The sequence below is a fragment of the Argentina anserina genome, chromosome 7 (genome assembly GCF_933775445.1).
Source record: "Argentina anserina chromosome 7, drPotAnse1.1, whole genome shotgun sequence".
Taxonomy (NCBI): domain Eukaryota; kingdom Viridiplantae; phylum Streptophyta; class Magnoliopsida; order Rosales; family Rosaceae; genus Argentina; species Argentina anserina.
The window spans coordinates 14,620,230-14,641,292 of NC_065878.1; the positions used below are offsets into that span (position 1 = coordinate 14,620,230).

Sequence of the window (21,063 nt, forward strand, 5' to 3'; positions counted from 1 at the left end):
CTTCTTTCAATTCCTAGTCGCAACTCGCAAGTTGCAACCTTGTGTGATTCCAAACATTCAAATGAGTCAAAATAGAACAGAAAAATAGCGGTTCTATATACACCTCCGTATTTACTATATGTACCTTCATAAATTTTTAATTTCCACATTTCTCTTTTAAACTAATGAATAACCATAAAGATAATATAATCCATACGGTTTGCATCTTCTCAGTGCCGGCCCTGGGGTAAGCCCAAGAGGCATGGGCCTAGAGCCCCAAATTTTTGAGGGCCCAATTTTTTTTATTATATATAACGAAAAGAAAAACAAAAAGGATCTGGTTTGGTTTTCGGCTTTTTACGTTTCATCTCCTCTCACCTTTTCGGCTTTTCATAGTTGTGTGTGCCCACTGCCGAGGCTCCATCAGTTGTCTTCATTGATGAGTTGGATACTGTTGGAAGGGAGCATGGTTTGATCAAGGGTTCTTGTGGACAAGATTCCAAGATCATGATGTTACTCTTAACTAGGTTGGTTATAAACGAATGATTGAACTTTTTACTCATTTATTATTTTATTTATATTTTGTAGCTAATAGCTTAAAATTGTTGAATGGTATCTTGATGCTCCAGCTCCTTGTTTGCTCAGATGGATTTGAAGGAAGGGGGAAAGTCATCACTATTGCTTCCACAAATAGACCAGACATTTTAGATCCAGCCCTAGTCAGACCTGGACGTTTTGATCAGAAGATATTTATTTTCTTACAAGGTAAATACTTTCTCAATTATTTTTTGTTTTCAATACTTTAATTTCATAAGATTGGACATTGCTTTAATTGAAATTGTGAATACAATAAATCCTAACATAGTACTGTGTTTTCTGAAAGTTTGGGAATGTAAGAATGGATTGAATGCTTATTATAGTTTGTAATTTTACATAATTATTAGATATTTATTCTCTCTAATGATTTGCTATTGATTTGCTATTTTTCGTTTAACAATGATGAATATCGTCTTATTAACTATTGATCATAACTCATAAGTTATAATTGGATGAGTAATATTAATCAATTGGAAAGTTATAATGTTAGATCAGTTAGTTTGTTTGGTTTGCATAAGTGTCATATATATTGAGTTATTTGAGCAGTCTTATTGAGTTATTATCTTTTTGTATTTTTGAATCAGATTGCTATATAATGGCTCCAAATAGAATTAAAAGTCAACTATCAGGGTCTCAAAAAAAAAAGAGGAGGCAACAAAGAGCTGCATTAGATCGACGTGAAGCCGGATCTTTCAAGAGGTTTCTTGAGAGAAAAACTAAACAAGTGCACACTGATACTAATGTGAATATATATGACAATGAGAATGAGCAGGAGAACAATGAGATTGAGCATGAGAACAATCAGAATGAGAATGTTGATGGTAGTGGTAACATGGACAAGCCAAATCTTTTAGAGAATGAGGAAGAAATAGTTATAGCTGAAGATGATCAACAAGATGCATGTGATGATATTAATATGCAAGAGGAAGAAAGAAATTATACTGAACATGTTCAACAAGATGCAAGAGGTAATAGTGATATGGAAGATGCAGGTGAAAATATTGATATGCAAGAGGAAGATGATCAACATGGTTCAAGTGCAACATTTGATTTCTCATTCGACATTGATGATCTAGGAAATTGGGAGAAGATGGAACAGAATTCCAGAGATTTTATAGTTGAAAGAGGTCCTAAAAGAGAAAGTAATTTCACTTATCCAGATGATCACAAGGGGAGACGTTTTAGTTCTAATCATTATTATCGTGTCTTACCTAATGGTGAAAAGAAGAACAAGAGGTGGTTGGTGTACTCTATTTCTTTGGACAAGGTATTTTTTTTTTGTTGCAAATTGTTCAGGAAAGATCATAACAAGACTTTGTTGGGCCAACTTGGTAATGAAGGACTGAATGATTGGAAAAATGTTAGCGCAAGACTCGCAAGCCATGAAAGAAATAAGCATCACCTCAGTTGCTTTAGTAGTTGGATTGAATTGGAAATAAGATTGAAAAAGAATGCAACAATTGATCAGGGGTTGGAAGAACAAATCAAGAAGAAGAGAGAGCATTGGAGACAAGTACTACTGAGGATCCTAGCAGTTGTGAAAAGTCTTGTCAAAAATAATTTGTCATTTCGTGGGAATAATGAGAAACTGTGTGAAGAGAACAATGGTGTTTTTTTACAAGTGATTGAGATGATCTCTAAGTTTGATCCAGTGATGCATGAACATGTTAGACGTGTTTTGAAGAAAGAAACTCATTACCATTACTTGAGTCACAAGATCCAAAATGAAATGATTCAGCTCCTAACAAATGAGGTGAAAGCTTCTATTGTTGCAACTATTAAAGAGGCAAAGTATTTTTCTGTTATACTTGATTGCACTCCAGATGCTAGTCATGAGGAGCAAATGTCTCTTATTGGCCGATGCGTAGATGTTACAGCAAGTCCTATTGTGGTGAGAGAATTCTTTTTGGGATTTTTGAAGGTGAATGATACAACGGGACTTGGACTATTTAATGAGCTTACAAATGCACTTGACAGTCATACACTTAATATTGGTGATATACGAGGACAAGGATATGACAACAGATCTAACATGAGAGGAAAGCACAAGGGTGTTCAGAGTAGACTTCTAGAGGTAAATTCTAGAGCATTTTTTACACCTTGTGGTTGTCATAGCTTGAACCTTGCAATATGTGATATGGTTAACTGTAATCCTAAAGCTGATTATTTTTTCGGAGTCGTACAACGGATATATTCATTCTTCTCATCTTCGACAAAGCGATGACATGTTTTTAGGGATTATGTGGATGGGCTCAGTCTTAAACCATTGTCTGAAACACGATGGGAGAGTCGTGTTGATAGTGTGAAAGTATTTAGATATCAAGCTCCTAAAATAAGAGATGTTTTAAAGTGCTTGGAAAAAGATGGTGATGATTCTAAAACAAGGTCTACTGCTCAATGCATGGCAACATATGAAATGGATTTTGAATTCTTGTTGGGGATGGTTATTTGGTATGATTTGTTGCATGCTATCAATATTGTGAGTAAATTTCTCCAAACTGAAGACATGCATATTGATGTTGCTATTGAAGAATTGGAGAAACTTATGTCATTTATCCAAAAGTACAGAGAAACTAGATTTGATGAGGCCTTAGTTATAGCTAAAGAAATTGCAAGTGAGATGGAAATTGAAGTTGCATTTCGTGAAAAAAGAAATACTCGAAAAAAAAGGCATTTTGATGAAAGTGATAGTGAAGATGAGGTGACACCATCATCGTTAGAATCATTCAAGGTCAGTTACTTTCTTTGTACAATTGATCAAGCATTTTCTTCACTTCAAAGTAGGTTTGAGTAATTTAAGAAATATGAAGAAGATTTTGGATTTTTATTCAAGTTGGAGAAATTGAAATATGTAGATAATAATAGTTTGAGGGACAATTGTATGAATCTTGAAAAATTGTTAAAAGATGGTGATGCCTCTGATGTTAATGGAAGTGACTTATTCGATGAATTGAACTACTTAAGAAGAGCTATACCAAAAGAAGCAAAGAGGGCAGTTGATGTATTGAACTATTTGAAGCAAAGGGATGAGTGTTACCCAAATGCTTGGGTTGCTTACAGAATTTCTACTAACCATACCTGTTACTGTTGCCTCTGCTGAGAGAAGTTTTTCAAAATTAAAATTGATCAAATCCTATCTTCGGTCAACTATGTCACAGGAAAGATTGAACGGTCTAGCTTTGTTGTCAATTGAAAAAGATTTGGCTCACAAGCTTGATTATTCAAGCTTAGTTGAAACTTTTGCAGCAAAAAATGCAAGAAGGGTCATTTTTCAATAATCAGGTACTGTTTTTTTGTAATTGTAAGATTTTTATTTGAACTAAGATACTATCTTGTTAAGTCATAGTGATAATTGTTCTTTTTTTTCATTTTTTCTTTATCATATGTTAGTTGAAGAAGATTTTTTTTTATTGAAGGGGCCCAAAATTTTATGTCGCTATAGCACTTAAAATGTCAGGGCCGGCCCTGCATCTTCTTCTCAAGTTCTTCCTTAATTCTTTCTCTTATCTATAATTCTTTTTAGCTATCAAATAATTACTTAATTAGTATGTCTATGGTTATAGAGTCATAATCAAAACTTGTAGTTAGATTTTTTTATTATTGACACTAGCTCATATATTTATGCTATGGATCCCTTACATTTGTAGTTTGCATCTTTTCTGAAAGTTCTGAGGCACAACCCCTGAAATTAAGCTCCTTACTAAGGTGTAATCTCGTGCAAGTTCGGGTTATCTCTTTCACCATTAATCATACTCGATGAGTTCCTTTTATGTAGAGATACAATAATCGGCACACTGCATTTTGAATCTCTTAAAAATCAATCTTCCATTGATTGAATTTCATACATACCCAAATCATGATAAGTATCAAAATTTGAATTTGGAAAATCAAATATGTCATTCCTCTAAGATGATTAAGCAAGGGGTCATAAGGTATAACCATATAACTGAAGGAAACATATGCAATTGCAGATTTGTAGTAGACGGTTGGTGGAGCTGGGTAGAGACCTATAAAAACAAACTAAAATATATAAGGACAAAATAAAAGAATTTGAGAATTAGTGAGGAGGTACAAATAACAATTATGGAGGTGTAACTAGAACTATTCACACAAAAAAACACCACTTCCCGTCTGACTTGCATGTGTTAAGCATGCCGCCAGCGTTCATTCTGAGCCATAACCATTCTAAAAAAAAATATAACAGAATAAAGGATATGTAATTAAGCGTTGAATTCCAAATAAACTACCTAGTAATTAAGCTAGCAATGATCATATTTTGCGATCAAGCCAGCCAGCTAGAGCAAAACAACCTTCTCTACATTCCACATCGGCCAACCCGTCTCGAATTTAATGAGTGGAATGGGACGCGGGATTAGCCTCATTCCATCTCATCCCGTCTCGTGCCCACTCCTACGCTGGAGTGTTCAAACATCCTAAACATCTGTTAACGGAAGGGCAAAATTTGTCATTTCCAGTTGCACCGACAAACTTGCTAAATAAGGGTTTAACATTGGAGAATGTATTATATATACCTGCCACATATCCCACGTGGCGTACCCCCTTAATGTTATTGGTTTATTTTTTACTGTGATTGTTTCTGATTGGTTCTTATATGTAAATAAACTTTTGTCATTTTCATCGTATTCATGTTAATTATATCATGACGTAATATGATTGGCTGGGTACACCACATGACAGTATTTCATGGTATGGCGGGTACACAGAATAATTACTCTTAACTTTAGCATGCCTCACACGTGGCTATCATATGTGGTCCTCAGAAACGATGGGTTGCTTGAACCTCCCTTTTTCATGGGCTTCGTCTTCGACTCTCACCCTGCTTCCACCAAAGTTTGCAGGTGATAACCAGCCATGCTTTTCCATTAGTTATTTTTTATGTTTCATTCAAGATTTCAAGTGATTCGACTAACCCAATTATCATGTCAGCCACAGTATGTTGTGGATTATGAATGGGCATATGATCATGTTTTCACTAAAATGGCCTTAGAGCATATATTTAAGGCGGGAGGTCCCGAGAAGATAGTACAGAACTGCATATTAGCATATTCATCTGACAAGCATCGTATTTCCCCGTGTCCGGAAGCATATCCAGCCCAATTGAACTTGAAATCCAGAAGAAAAAAAAACTAACTTCTATATATATATATATATATATATATATATATATATATATATATATATATATATATATAAATGTAGGAAGTGAAACAGAGAGTACCGAACTCTTTCTTAGTTTTTCACTTCTCTGTTTTTCACTCTTTCTTCTCATCTTCTTCTCGATTCCGCGTCTTCTTCTCGTCTTCTTCAGTTCAAGCTCATCGGTCGGCACCACTCCAGCCACTCACCATCGCCAGTTCGCCACTCCCCTGCTCCGCCGCACCGCCGAAACTCCCATCTACCGGTTTAGCTCCAAGAGCTATTCTTTAAAAACTAAATCAGATAATGGTCTATGGATCGATTGGAATATGAAATTTAGTGGGTAAGTTAGAGATTTGGAGGTTATACAAACTTGGTATATCAGTTTGTTAATTAAGCTATCGATTTGGAATAATTAGAAATTTGGAATCTGAAATTTGGCAGCATGTTAGAGAATGGTCGAATGAGAGATTGAGTATTTACCTATTTGGGTTTGTTAGTTAGTTAAGAACTTAAGATTATAAGGAATGATAGGAATAGTTAAGTTTAATTGGCCTTTAATTATATAAATTTCGTACACTCTATGTTGTAAATCTTAAAAAAAAAAATTTGGCCTTCAGTCAAAAAACTATAGTCTACCCCATGATAAATCTTAGGTCCGCCCCTGAAATTAGCCCAGACATTTCAATCTCTGAACATATATAACAACTCTGCTTGGACCATGAGCAAGAGGTAAGCTTGACAATGAACTAAGAATCAAAATCGAACACAAGAAACGAAAAATAAAAGTCCACTCCTGATCGATCTCTTCTGATTTTGAATAACATCGGTTCATCAATACTAACTCCACAATTACTCAAAAACCCACAACCTTAGTTTTAAGGCCAGGGTTCAATCGAGTCTGATTCAAAACCCAGATTCAATCAGTTTCAAACGCATCACCATCGATCTTTTCTTTTACAATCACATCACCCCGTCAACACGAAGAAAATAAGGAACTCATAGCTAGTTAGCTACCTCTCACCCTGCGAAGAGTACAAGGAGATCGATCATGTATAGTTTTGTCAATCGTAACACACGAGTTCAATGATATCTATCTCCGGCACGTCGGAAATTCGGAATCAACATTGACTCTCCAGCCTCCAACTCCTAACCTAGTTCTGAATTCAAAGTGGGCATTAACCAAAAATAATAATAATAAACTTATATTAGAAGATTTATGTTGTATTTAGCGCAGTTGTGACTTATAAGATAAACGGACTTATATTTATTTATGAGAATAAGTTACTGATAAGTTAAGTAGCTCACTATTTGATAAACTGACTTATTATAAGTGACTTTTAGTGGCATAAGCTGTACATAGTGTTTGGTAAACTTAAGTTGTCTTATGTTTTGTGTTTGTATAATGACAATTTCTTTACAAATACAATATAACTTTCTAATTTTCTCTTTTTTCTTTCACTTTCCCTTATTAGGATTTTAACTTTTTAACTTTTTTTAACTTTTATTTTCTCATTGACGGCAAGTAACATTAATAATTAGATATTCTATGTTTTCCGATACTTAATAACAAAATACATTTTTCGTTGACACAAATAATACTAAAAAAATAACTTGACACATTCAACCAATCTCAATATCAAATAACAAAATATATTTTTCATTTACATCAATTAATTTCAGGCTAAACGCACACTCATCAAACTTTGAGTGATCTCATTTCTTATTGCTTCCATTTCTTGTGGATCATGACCATGCTCATTCCCGTTTACATCATCATTTATCCCCATCTCATCATTTGGCAAACTGCATCAAGTAAAGGCATAAAGCCTTTGTACTTGGCTTTCCAGAGGCAAAGAGACCTTCATATTTGCTATCTTCATGGTCAAAGAAACCTAATACTACCCTCTAGTTAGGTCTGCCTCTGACCCATTTTAAATTGTTACTTGCTACCAAAGTTTTTTATCAGTAAAATTTCTAAGCTATAGCCATTGGCACTAGCTTTAAAAACCAGTGCTGCAGGTCTGCAATCATCCTCATGTTGAGCTTAGCTATTCTCACTAACCCTTTCAAGAGTCAAGATATCATCGGACCTTAAAACTGCAAAGCAACATAAGGTCATGGTTTCCAATTCATAATGGCAACATGAGACAACATGAGAATGCATTTGTATGCATTTCATGATCAAAGCGTCACTTCAGAAAGCCTAAGCATTGTGCATAGAGCCATAAAAAATTAAAATATACCGTCTTCCACAGAAAGACAATTGAATAATTCCCAATTACTAACAACTTTTGTTGTATGCAAAGCCGAGAGGGCAAATCATACGACTTCATTCGAACTTTTATTGACATAAAAGAAAGGTACAGATGGAAGCGACTAGGCCAAAACCCCTACCATGAGACACAAATCAATATAGAAGCAAGTACATAAATAGTTGCTAACTATAATTGATAATCTTACGCTCCAAACGATACTAATTGGAACTAATATGTGTTGGAAATTGATTGGCTTAGATTTGAGCTATTTGGAATTTCATATTGAAAAAGGTGAAGAGTCATACTTTGATTATATAGATTGATATCACACACACTAATGTTGAGGTCTTTTGTAGAAAACCACATACCCGAACTTCACCGGGTGGTTAAAGTGGGGGGAGTATCGGCATTATCGGACCCGTGTGTGTAAGATTATTGGCCGCTTCCACACAATAATTGGTATCATAGCCCAAGTTACGCTTGGGACTTGGTGTCTTGTACAATCGAATTTGGTGAAGCTCCCATTTGGATTGGGGTCACAAGATGTTTGTGGTCGAGGTGGAGCTATTTGGATCGTGAAACAATTGGTGATGACTAGAATTACGCAAAGGTGGAGATTGTTTGAAATTGATTGGCTTAGATTTGAGACATTTGGAATCTCACATTGAAACAGGTGGAGTCATCCTTGGGTTATATGGATTAATACCACACACACTAATGTCGATGTCTTTTGTGGAAAACCACTTACCCGAACATCACTGAGTGACTAAAGTGGAAGGAGTATCGGCATTATTGGACCCTTTATGTAGGATTGTTGGCCGCTTCCGCACAACAATATACAATTCTCATATAACTGGAACTAACCAAAATACGATCAAAGCATCACTATGAAACATTATCTTGATATAGCAGCAAATTCTCAGAATTTTCAATTCTTGCTAACATTGGCGGAAACTAGAACCGAAGCATATCATCACGTAAAACACATTGTGAGGAATATCTCTAATACCTTTTTTGTCGCCGATGCCAGCGTGAGTCAAATTTTTCCGACATACTGACACGCTTACCGACATCTTTTCAAAATGTCAAATTTTTTGTTTCTTATTTTTGTGTCAAACTACGCGTCGTCACGAGCGCGGAATATTTTTCCGACACTCGGTTAATTTTCTACGCGTTTACGAAGTTAACGACTTCTAAATAATATCTTCAGAAATTCCTATTTTCCATTTTTTAAATCTTGACCGTCCATTTGAGTGAATTGATCTGGACCGTCAGATCAACCTATAAATACCCAACTAACTATAATACACACCCATACACGGGAGCCTCTCTCTCTCTCTCTTCTTCTTTCTTCGGCTTCTCCTCTCTCCCCGAGAGTACCTAGAAAGGGTTGCCGCCTTCTCTTCCACCTAGCGCCGCCGTCCGGCTGACCCGGACGGTGAGACCACCACCATGGTGACCGTCTCTCTCCTCTCTCTTCAACCATGTCCACATAATCGACATGCAACTTCGATCCGGCGACATCGAATCTTGTGGCAGAGAGCTTCGGTGTCGGGTTCCTCGACTCTGACGGCCTCTACTCCTCCTTTTCCTAGGGAGGTGAGCTCGAAGCAGCAGCAACAAAATTTGGGAGGTGGACAGTACGTCCCAGCAACTCGGATTAGGAGTGGAGGAGTGCAACGTCAACGGGATGTACGGTGATTCCGTCGTCCTGATATCCGGCGTCGTATACTTTATCGTGAGTTGTACCGTTGTCCTGATTTCTGGTTCCGTGACTCGTGAAAAGGGTAGTACTAGATGCATAGTTCACCTTCACTCCATATTCTCACTTTCTACTTGAGCGCTCATTTATATGTTTTTACATTTAAGCATTGCACCCTTATCTTAATTTCCTTCGTTTTCAAACCCTACCTCGGTAGGGTATTGGCCCTAAAACGAGTTAGCGAGGATGAGTGCTCAGCCTCTTGTTTTGAAGGTGTCTAGTGACGTTGGTCTAGAGGCTAGTGGTCGGTTTGTTAGCCCTCGTGTATCGTTGGTTGCTTCTCATTCCCAAGGAACTTAATTCACAGTGTTCAATCTTTCTGATCTTCGAGTTGGATTTAGTTGACGCATTTGACGTACTCTAGTATATCTCGTCTTCCGACCTGGTCATTTACCTTCTTGTCGGACCGAGTGGGCCGTTGAGACTTAGACATGCTCTTTATTTGATGTTTGAGTCTTACATTGCTACCTTTTTCATTTGTTATTTGCGTCTATATTACATTTGCTCCTCATGTCTTATCGTCATTTTGTTCCTATGTTTATCATTATCCTTGTAGTTTCGAGTTAATAGGTAGTCGACACGTCAGTCTTGACATGTCGGTTGCTTATTCATTCAGGATTACGGCGAATACTGTTGCATTTCGGTCCCTGAAATGGTCCCGGGGTGTGACAAAAGTCCTCCTTGAGGAAACTATCTCTTCAAGTCTTCCTCGAAGCAACATCCAACCTCTAAAGGCCTCACGCTTTTAGGAATTTGTTTCCCTATTTAAAGCTCTGCTTACTCGCATCTTAACGGTTAAGTATCAATAGGCAACTCGCGAACAAACACGAAAGAAGGCTTGGTGTAATATCTTACATCTTTAAAGGGAAAAAATAATATATATTGTTTGCATTTTGAATAAAATGTTATTGATCGGATGACTAATTAATAAAATGTGTATTAAGTTAAGTAAAGTTCATTTAGAAGCATATTTACATGTGGTGGATATTGGTAATAAAAGGACATCTGAAGAAGAAGAAATATTTACTAGTTGCTAAGAGAATTGATTTACTAATTAAATGGGTAAATGAATGATTAGATAATACAATGAATAAATAAAATAGGGAAAAGATGGAGGTTAAGGGAGGTCGGTAGAGACCGACATTGGGGAAAATCTAAGATTGGGAGGACACACCGACTTTTTTTTTTTTTCTCTCGAAGCTTCTTTCCTTCCAGGAAGGGTACCGCCTGGCACCTCAACCAAAATGGCGGTGTCATCACCTGGCGGAAGGAATCATGATACCTAGCCCCATAGCTACCTTATCCTCCCCTCTATGAAGTCCATTCTTTAATTTCTCGGGAGGGGGGGGGGTTCATGGAAGTTAGGAGTCTTATAAATTTCTAGGTCGGGGTGTCACAATGGGGCAGACCAGGCGACCTACACGTCGGACCAAGTGAGGTTACAGTTCTTTCCCTCACCACAATCGTTAGATTCAGAAGTCAAGACAACACAATCACAATCAACTCACTCTCGTATACAAGTACTGGCACGCTTGTACTGTTTGAATTGAGAACGTTCGATTAGCTAAACTCACAGGGAGCACGAACATTTTGGCACGCACAGTGGAATGTGTTGAAAGCATTCTCTCATGAAGCACACAAATGTTCTACAAATAGATAAACATAAATAATTGATAATTAAGGGCTTGTTATTTAACAGTATAGCATGACTCATATACCCATGTCAACCAATAGCAACATCCATAGATAACTATATTCTTCTCTATTTAGATATAATATAGGACAATTTATTGAACAAAACAAATAGAATTTATTTAAGTTCAATGAACTTCTAAAATGGAAAAAGGGAACTCTGATTAGATTAAGATTAGATGAATTCAATTTAAATAATGTAAAGTTGGTTCTATTTTATTAGTATAGAAATGGTTGCATGATATCTAATTGATAGAAACCTATATATATATAACTATATATAATTAGGAGTCATCCAAAAAACAGGAATCGAGTGATTACTTCTTTGTTTAAATTTTCAATGGAACAACGAGCCCGATATGTTAGTAAAACATACATACATATGGAATATAACATAACATCAGCATAAATAGAACTCACCCTAACTCCCGGCACCCCTGTCTAGGACTTCCGCTCTGCTCGCAATAGTTTTACAACTGGACGACACAGAAACTCTATTATGCCTACAGCCAGTACCAATAATAACATTTACATAGAGGTGTCAGTATATTCAAGTATAAATAATTTAAATTAGAATAAACAATATAAAAAAGGAACAAAACAAAACGCAGAAATCAAACAACCATAGAATTGCAGACACACATCAATCCCACGATAGACTTTCTTTATACCCTATATCCACATTTTATTACATTGTTACTTTCAGGTACAAAAAGAAAAGAAAAGAATAAACAGTCTAAAGATATTTTAAACCACTATCATCTAAAGTTCGTAGCAAAAAAGGAAACGAATGAATGACCATGCATTTATACATCACTCACGAACATCTCACTCCACACACTAACACGAACGATAACTAAATGTCAAATTGCATTATATTCAAAATAAAACGGTAAGACGAACAATACCAGAAACACATATCCATTAAAATAGTAAGTCAAAACAATATCAGATGCAAGCAATAGGTCCAAAATAGTCTCTCCCATATCAAAAAAAACACTTTACAAAAGTAGAACCGAGGTATATACAAACACAAGAGATAAACTACCTGATCACATCACAGCCTAACAAACCTGCAGATAGGAAAAATGACTTTTAATTAGTAAATCAATCAGTAAACCAAAAACAAAACAGATGAACAATCAAATAGGAATGTAAAAAATCAACAAAATCAAAAGCAACAAAACCTATGAGCTAGATGAATCAAGAGTGCAAACACCCCGCCCACTTATACCTTTAAATGGTCACAAACGCACTCATAAAAATCAGCCAGATAAACATCATACAGAACCACTAATCAACCAAACAAAATCGCAAAACAACAAATCCAAGAAAAGCACCTTAGTCTCTTAGTATTGAACTCTCATTTTTACTCTGATAGGGTATTTTAAGAGAGAGAGAGAGAGAGAGAGAGAGAGAGAGAGAGAGAGAGAGAGAGAGAGAGAGAGAGAGAGAGGACTTACTTTGTAGAAAATACTCTTAGCGCCTATCAAACTTTGATTCACTACTTGTCAATTTCACGGTTCAAGTACCTGTAAAATCTAAAATAGTTATTAACAATAATCATTCCTAGCCTCAAAAGTGAAAACCAATAGCAAAAACCCAAAAACTCCTTTACTAACCGATCAAGAGCATTTGAAGCTGCCGGATCTGATCATCTATTTCCTCTCCAGAAAGACCGAACCAAACACCTCCGTCGATCAACTTATCCGATATCGATTGGGATATTTAGCTCCTCATCTACCTTGTTTCCTCTCCTTCTCTATCCACGGCAGAATGGAGACCGGAAGAGAGATCTCTGCAATTGCTTTCTTCCCCAATCAGAACAATGAAGGGCTTGATTCCCATTGAGCTGGAGCCTCGAGACAAAGAGAACCCGAATTCGTACTCAAGGAACTTCGATGGGTAGAGAGCAGCTTCAAGCCAACAATTTGATTCAGGAACAAATGAATTCGCTCGGTTATCTCCCTCCACCTCTCTCTATCTCCACTGTCGAAAGCTTTCGGTTATCAAAACAATCGCACACGACACCCCTCGTCTTTCTACCGAAGCTAAACAATTGTCACACAAATAAAAATTTTATCCATGCAGCCACACAAAACACCCGCGAGGCCCAACAAATACACCCGGCCCAGAACCTCATGTAAACAATACCTCGCCGTGATGAGTAAAATCCACCCACTCTTAATAGTAGGGAAATTTTGTGAAGGCTTTAATATATATATATATATATATATATATAATCTTTATCCAGAGTGAAGCTTCACTCTGAAATTACATAGTGAAGTTTCAATTTTGGCACACTTTTCGGTCAAATTTTTTCACCACAAGCGATTCAATATTTAGGTATGTTATTCAAGATCATCTCTACAAAATTTAATACGTCGATATTATACTACACGTCGCCTAACTTTACAATTATTTTCTTGTGTTTTAAAATGTTTTCACTTAAGTTGTTTTTACATGAATTAACCAGCGAAGTCGATCTTTTATCGTTGAATTGAGCCCCTTGGATTAGAGACTAAAAGCTGATCTGGACCTTTGGTTCATGGCTTTAGAAAAGCCCAAACCTTTCTCTCTTGAACCTAAACCCGAGCCCATTCCTTGGCCCATTTTCTCTTTAATTTCTATTTTTCCCTCCTCTCATTTAGACTACGCATAGAGCATCGCTCTCTCTCCCACCAAACCAGACACTCTGTTCCACCTAGGGGTCATCATTTAGCCCTTGGGCCTAAAAGCCCGTGGGCGGCCCATCGGCCCATAGGCCCTAAGTCCGGTCCGGCCCGTAAAAAAGCCCTCTCAAGCCCGGCCCTTAGGGTATAGGGCAGGATAAGGGCGGAGGGTGTGAAGCCCAGCCCCGGCCCACGGCCCGGCCCATTAAAACCCGTAGGGCTTTAGCCCGGCCTAGCCCACTCAGCCCGGCCCTTAAGCTCTAAACTGAGAGACAGAGACATATAATTGAATATGATGATTATGATCTATGATCTATGATCTATCCTCTTATGAGTCTTATCCATCGTGTAACAAAAAGTTAACGTTTAGGGTAAATGACTAATAACTCAGGAGTCTTATACTCTTATCCATTGTGTAACAAAAAATTAACGTTAGACTAATAACTCATAAATACCTCGCACTTATCAGTCTGATCCCATATTCTTCGCCTCTTCGGGTTCAACATCCAGATCTCTTCTTCAATACCCCTCTGAGTCTCTGACCCAAACCTAGCCTCGCACAAAATAAATCATCTATCTTCAATCATTCGTGTTTCGCGTATCCTTCGCCCCATATTCTTCAACACCCAGAACTCTCTGAGTCTCTGACCCAAACCTAGATCTTCCTCTCCTAAAACAAATCATCTTTCGCCAATAATTCGCCGATGCTCCATCAAAAAGTTCTCTAATGAGTCTAATCCTTCGCAGCAGCGCACTAGGGAATGGGAGAATCTTGGTTTCACTAGGCTTGCTTTGTGCTCTGATTGCAACAGTTTGGCTGACTACGTCAAAGACCAAGGTCCTTTCTCCTCTTCCTCTCTCTCAGCTTTTGATTTCTAGATTGATGGACTTGTTCTTAAAATTTGTGTTTCGTCTGATTTGATGATTACAGTATCCAATTGGAGCTTTGGGTGTTTGAGATTAGTATTGATTGGTAAAGATGGACTTGGAAACCAAGATGATCCATTGCTGCTTAATCGGGTATTCTTCTTTGGGAAATGGCAATCTTATTCAAGTATCTCTGAACTCTTGACTTTTTTTTAATTGTTTGGTTTTGGTAGTTGCATTTAGCTATGATGGATACAGTTAATAAGGAAACTGTGGAAACATCCTCGGTTCCCCCAAATACTGGTAGACAAGCTAGTGATGTTTGGAATTATTTTGAGAAGGTTGAAAAAATGGTAAACAATTTAAAAGTTCTGAAAGCTAAGTGTGGTATTTGTGGTAGTTTGCTTGCTCGTGGGGGTAGTAATGGAACGAATCATTTGAAACGACATATTAGAAAGCATGCTGTGGCAAGTAGTCAAACTCAGGATGTTAGAACGCAAATGCAAATAGGTATAAATGCTGCTGGAAATATATCAAATTTTCGATATGATAAAAATGTTGCTCGGAAAGAAATTGTGGATTTTATAATTAGAGCTGAATTACCTTTTACATTTGTTGAAAAGCATGATTTTATTGGCATGATTCAAAGATCATTTGCTCCTCAATTTACTGGAATTTCAGCCTCTACATGTAAAAGGAATGTGATGAAACGTTTTGGGACTAGTAAAGCTGAGCTACTTAATTTTTTTCAAAATTTTGATGGAAAAGTTTGTCTCACTTCTGATGTTTGGTCCTCACGACAAAAGATGGGGTATATGTCTCTCACTGCACATTTCATAGACAAAGATTGGTCTTTGAACAAAAGAATTATTTCTTTTAAAATGATTGAGTATCCACATTCTGGAGAAATACTTACACAACATATATATGAAGAACTGATTACTTGGCATATTCATGAAAAAGTTTTCTCCATATCATTAGACAATGCTTCAAATAATGATGTACTTGTACAATTACTTCCAGATTATCTTATGCTTGCATCAGTGCCTAAACAATTGTTTCATGTGCGTTGTTGTGCTCATATCCTTAATTTGATTGTGCAAGATGGGCTAAATATTTTATCTCCATCAATTGAGAAAATAACCACCATAGTGCGTAGCATGAATTCCTCTAATAAGAGACATGAAGTATGGGTACAAGCTTGTGCTGATTTAGATTATGGAAAGAAAAATATTGACAATGATGTTCCTCATAGGTGGAATTCCACATATGATCTTTTACTTTTAGCTCTGAAATACAAAGCTCCATTGCATAGATATGTGCAAAAAGTAAATGAATCTCATTCTTGTAATTTAGCTTATCCAATTGAACAAGATTGGTTGATTGTTGAACTTACTTGCGGTTTTCTTGCCATTTTTAACTCTTCTACAAAATTTGTTGTGGTGTTTATTCACCTACTTCTAGTAGAGTTATAAATTGTCTAGTTGATATTTACCAAACATTTGCTGCATATTCTCATCTCAATATTTTCAAAGCTGCTTTAGAGGCAATGAAAACAAAATTTGATAAGTATTGGTCTAAGTTTCCGATGGTTTTTTGTCTTGCTACTATCATGGATCCTAGATTCAAGTTATTAGCAATTGAAGAGTGGCTGAAGTGTTTTGGTCTTCAGCCATTAGAAATTGATGCAAGAATGACATCCATTAAGACTTTGTTGCAGCAATATTATGATATCTATAAGAGGAATGTAGTTCCTAGTGTTGCATCTAGTTTACCTAGTGATGGAGTCCCTACTCCTTTGGAAACCACGTCTGCATCTATAACAATTCCTAGGGTTCAAAATTTTTCCATGCAAAGGTTGAAAAGGGCTAGAGTATCATCTAGTTCATCCACTAACTCTTCTGATTTACAAGTGTATCTTGATTTAGCAACAATTGAGGTGGATGATGATAATCAATTCAATGTTTTGGGATGGTGGAAGACAAATCACACATTGTACCCTATTCTTTCACTTATGGCTCGTGACCTATTAAGTGTACCAGCTTCAACAGTTGCATCAGAAGCTGCATTTAGTGCAGGTGGTCGAGTTGTTTCAGAAAAGAGAGCTGCTCTAAGTCCAAATACCATAGAAGCTTTAGTCTGTTTGAAGGATTGGAGCTTGGAAAGTACAAGAAAGCAAGAAGCAGCACGAGAAGAGGAATGTGCTGAAGAACTAATGAATGCAAAGGCTGCAAGACCAGATTGGATGATTGATAGTGATGATATTGGTGAAGATGCTAGTGAAGATGATGGGGAAATTGAGAATGGAATTGAAAGTGCTTTTATTGGAGTCCCTTAGTTACTTATCTGATTTAGTAACCATGTGCCTTTTTTGTGTTTTGGGTTACAAGGCTTGGTTACTTATCAAGTCTCTAGACTTGTTACTTTTTTGTGTTAAGGACTACAAGGCTATTATGACTACAAGGCTCATGAACATTTTGAGTCTCTAAATTTCTAACCAGCGTTGACATATATACTAATTCTCAAACATTAGTACCTGCTACTGAGCTTTTGTTGTAACATATATTGAATGAATTTATGATTAATCTTTTTACATATACTTAATCCATCTTTGTGTTTCTGCTCAACTGTGTTTCATTAACAGTTTGTAAGATTAGAGTATATGTGTTGCTTGGACTCTTATTGATACTCTTTTCTTACTTGTACTCATATGTTGCCTTATTTGCATTGCAGATCATGAGTATGACTGTCTGAGAATGTGATTCCAGGTGAGAATGACCCTTTGCCTTTAAAAAACTACAAATTGTTGAAAGCTGGACTACTTATTTGGTCTTGGTGCATATGTCTAAACTCTAAAGTTCATAATTCAAACTCATTTTATGTTGATTTATTAATTCCTACTTATAACTTAATCAATGGTGGTTATGTTTTTATTATTATCATGATGACTAATTCCTACTTGATGTTTATTTTGTTTTTGCAGAACAAACTTTTGCTTCATGAGTATGGAATCAACAGGGAAGGGTTTCATTTGCTCATAGTAAAGTTATATTGTTAGTCCGGCTCATAGTAAACTTTTGCTTCATGAGTATGGAATCCGGCCATGGATTCGAACTCCGGCGATCTTCTCTGTTATTTCTTAGGTAAGTTTATTTCTTATTCAAATACCCAATTCAATTCCATCATTAATTTCTTGAATTGAATCCTAATTTGTCTTTCCTCTCTTCTCTATCTCTTTCCTACCGAGAACCTGAACTCCGGCCCTTCTTTCCTCATCTCTATGTTGATGAGATGGAAACCTGGAGACTTGGGAGGAGTTATGTGAAGATGTTGAGCCTTTGGAGAAGCGTTGGAGCAAGCCAACAAATCCAGTTCAAGGCTAGGAATGTCGTCTGCTATCACTTCAACATTTTGATTCACTGGAGGTAGTAATCATTCTTCCTTTATCTCTGTTTGATCGATTTGGTATTTCTAGAGTTGGTGTGGAGCTTGCATTTGTATTCTATATTGATTTTAGGACTGATCGCAATTGCTTCCTCCATTGGAGGCCGATCGTGTAAATCTTTGGGTTTTAACTTTTACAAACTAACTTTTTCACTTTTTACTGATCATGTGAAATACTCTTCTGCCCCTAGTAGAGAGTTACTATTTAACTTTTACTATTTTACAATTTCACCATATGTTAAGTTGACTATTTACTTAATGGTTTATACTATTTTACTTTTAACTAAAGGTAACTTAGTGAAAAATGTTATTGTAACTTGGTGATGAATATTGAACGATAGTTCTTATTTCTACCCGGTTTTGAAATTGAGAACTCTTTTAACTTAAATATGTCAGTAATTTAATTAATCGTTGATATGGTTCTGAGTGTCTTTAGTAACCTTAAAGTGTGTTTAGTATCATTCGACAACTAAAGTTAGATTATTTTCAGGTTATCCAGGAATTTGTCGATAAAAGGTCAAACAAAGTCAACAACATAGTTAATTCCTTGTCAAACCAGGAAATACTATGTCAACAGAAAGTCAACCTTTGACTTTCCTGGTCAAACTAGAAAATGAGATCGAGTAAACTATTTACGACATTTGGATTTGAGATTGACTCTTCTACATTTAGTTGGAATTCAGAAGTGGTGTTACAAGAGCCGTTCGATCTTTGTAACAGCAGCAAGATTGGAGTGGGAGTATACATTATGAATTTGAGATTATGCACGTCATTACAGGTAAGGGAGTTAATCCTCACATGTTGCTTTGGCCAAATATATGAAATTCATAGTCTAAGCCTCAGGATTGAATTTTATTGAATTATTATTAATGCATTAAATTCTTGTGAAAACCCGAGACTAAACAATTTTTTAAAATATTATTATTTTCGAGTGTTATAGACCTGAGAGTAATGAGGTTCTAGGATACCAGTCCATAACCCATCAGTGTTGAAACCGTAAAACCTCCAGAGGGGCAATGTCTTGTTACCATTATACCTTGCATGCTATACTTTTATTTTAGGGTATTGTCTTAAATGGACACTCTCGCTCATTTATTGTTTTTAACGATAAGTGTGATTGACCTCGACTTGAGAGATGACTTGATCGCCTCCTAGTCATTAGGTTCGGTCATGTATTCCTATTATATTTATTATAATCCTATGAAAATAGATCCTTAATGTTTTAGCATTGTTTTTAGAATAATGTTTTCCTCTAAGATATTAAATTACCCTCAATGATTTATAAAAACTTGTTTGATATCCTTATCTAGATTTGGTTTTCAAACTCATGGGTGGGCTGACCCCTATGGGGCAAGTGAGAACGACGCTCACCCCTATTATAGTGTTTTGCAGGTTATGATCAATATTTATGAGCTAGGAGTATTTTTAGATTCATCGTTCGTTTATGTCTTCGTGCTTATCTTCTTAGCATTTGTATCTTTTATTTTTAAGTAAAGTTTCACCAATATTATTTTTAGAATACTTGTTACATTTGTAATTTTTATTCTTTCTTTAGGTTGTTGTTGTTGTTATCCATTGCTAGGGAGCCGTTTGCATTTTGCAACTAGCTACTTCGAATAAACGGTTCTATCTGTCTCCTCCAATCCTCCAAGAGTGGTTCGACCAAATCAAGGTGGGCCATTGTTTATCTGTTGGGGAAGAAAACAAAGTCGAGAAAAAGTTGTTGCCATGGCTATGCTTTTGTTATGGGTTTTGTTTAGTGGGAATGCTGGATAATTAGGATCATAATGTTATCAAGTGACATTTGGCAACCAATTAGAATCAGTGGAGAGTCTCCACTGAGATCAACTTACTACTGCTCATAATAATACAGAGATGCCCGACAGCCGCCCATGAGGTGATTGAGGTCGCATTCTATTATTTCTATACATGATTTTTCTACTATTACATTCCATATAAGCTCTGTTATTAATTAATTTTGTAGTACGAGGGATCTCTTCGTTGACGTTTTCGTAAAACTTCATGTATTGATATATTAGTATCACATTTGTATCAATATCTCAAAATTTATATATACTAGTCTGCGATGCACATGTTATTTATAATCGTATCCGTACATCACACTAATTATTTGTTAATAGAAAAAAATGGTCAAAGTCATTTGTAATTTTTTCATTAAAATATAATTTTTTATGTAATTGTGTTTAATACGAAAAGTATTTGTAGGTTAATAGTTTTATAAGATATTATTATTTTCTTTATCTTTTACAGTTTTCAACCTCCTTGATATATTTTATTTTGGCAAATCACATCTTCACATGGACAATATAGAGAGTTCAATTTTTTGGTGAAGATTTTGACACCAAAGCCTGACTTCCAGTTATAGTACAGTTATAGTAGTGGAGATTTTGGCAAATCACATCTTCACATGGGCAATATAAAGAGTTCAATTTTTTTGTGTGAAACTATTGACACTAAAGTCTGACTTCCAGTTATAGTAGATATATATATATATATATATATATATATATATGCCGCTTCTGGTGCAGATGTCCACACTGTGCAGATTCGGCATTTTCGGCGCCGGCATGCCGCAACGGTGGGGCGGACCACGACAACTATACTCCCCACCTCT

General features: G+C 36.2%; 1 protein-coding gene and 1 long non-coding RNA gene across 3 annotated transcripts; one reads left to right on the forward strand and one right to left on the reverse strand.

Moving 5' to 3' along the window:
• Positions 1-1,171: 1,171 nt before the first annotated feature.
• Positions 1,172-3,854, forward strand: LOC126803632 (uncharacterized). The gene is made up of 5 exons (XM_050531407.1): positions 1,172-1,812; positions 1,873-2,650; positions 2,927-3,307; positions 3,410-3,625; positions 3,735-3,854. The coding sequence occupies exons 1-5, from the start codon at positions 1,172-1,174 to the stop codon at positions 3,852-3,854; spliced, it is 2,136 nt and encodes a 711-aa protein (XP_050387364.1).
• A 2,662-nt stretch (positions 3,855-6,516) lies between these two features.
• Positions 6,517-13,397, reverse strand: LOC126802243 (uncharacterized). 2 transcript variants are annotated; one of them, XR_007672929.1, is made up of 5 exons: positions 13,068-13,397; positions 12,909-12,977; positions 12,494-12,518; positions 11,866-11,948; positions 6,517-6,893 (listed from the first exon to the last, which is right to left on the reverse strand). It is a non-coding gene; the product is annotated as an uncharacterized LOC126802243 (long non-coding RNA). The 2 variants fall into 2 exon arrangements; XR_007672928.1 differs by lacking the exon at positions 6,517-6,893 and adding an exon at positions 11,116-11,399.
• Positions 13,398-21,063: the final 7,666 nt, after the last annotated feature.

Coding starts and splice junctions, on each gene's coding strand:
- LOC126803632 (XM_050531407.1), top strand. CDS start 1,172: ATGGCTCCAAATAGAATTAAAAGTCAACTATCAGGGTCTCAAAAAAAA. Junction 1,813..1,872: donor GGTGAAAAGAAGAACAAGAG/GTGGTTGGTGTA, acceptor CAAATTGTTCAG/GAAAGATCATAACAAGACTT. Junction 3,308..3,409: donor CATCGTTAGAATCATTCAAG/GTCAGTTACTTT, acceptor TTTTTATTCAAG/TTGGAGAAATTGAAATATGT.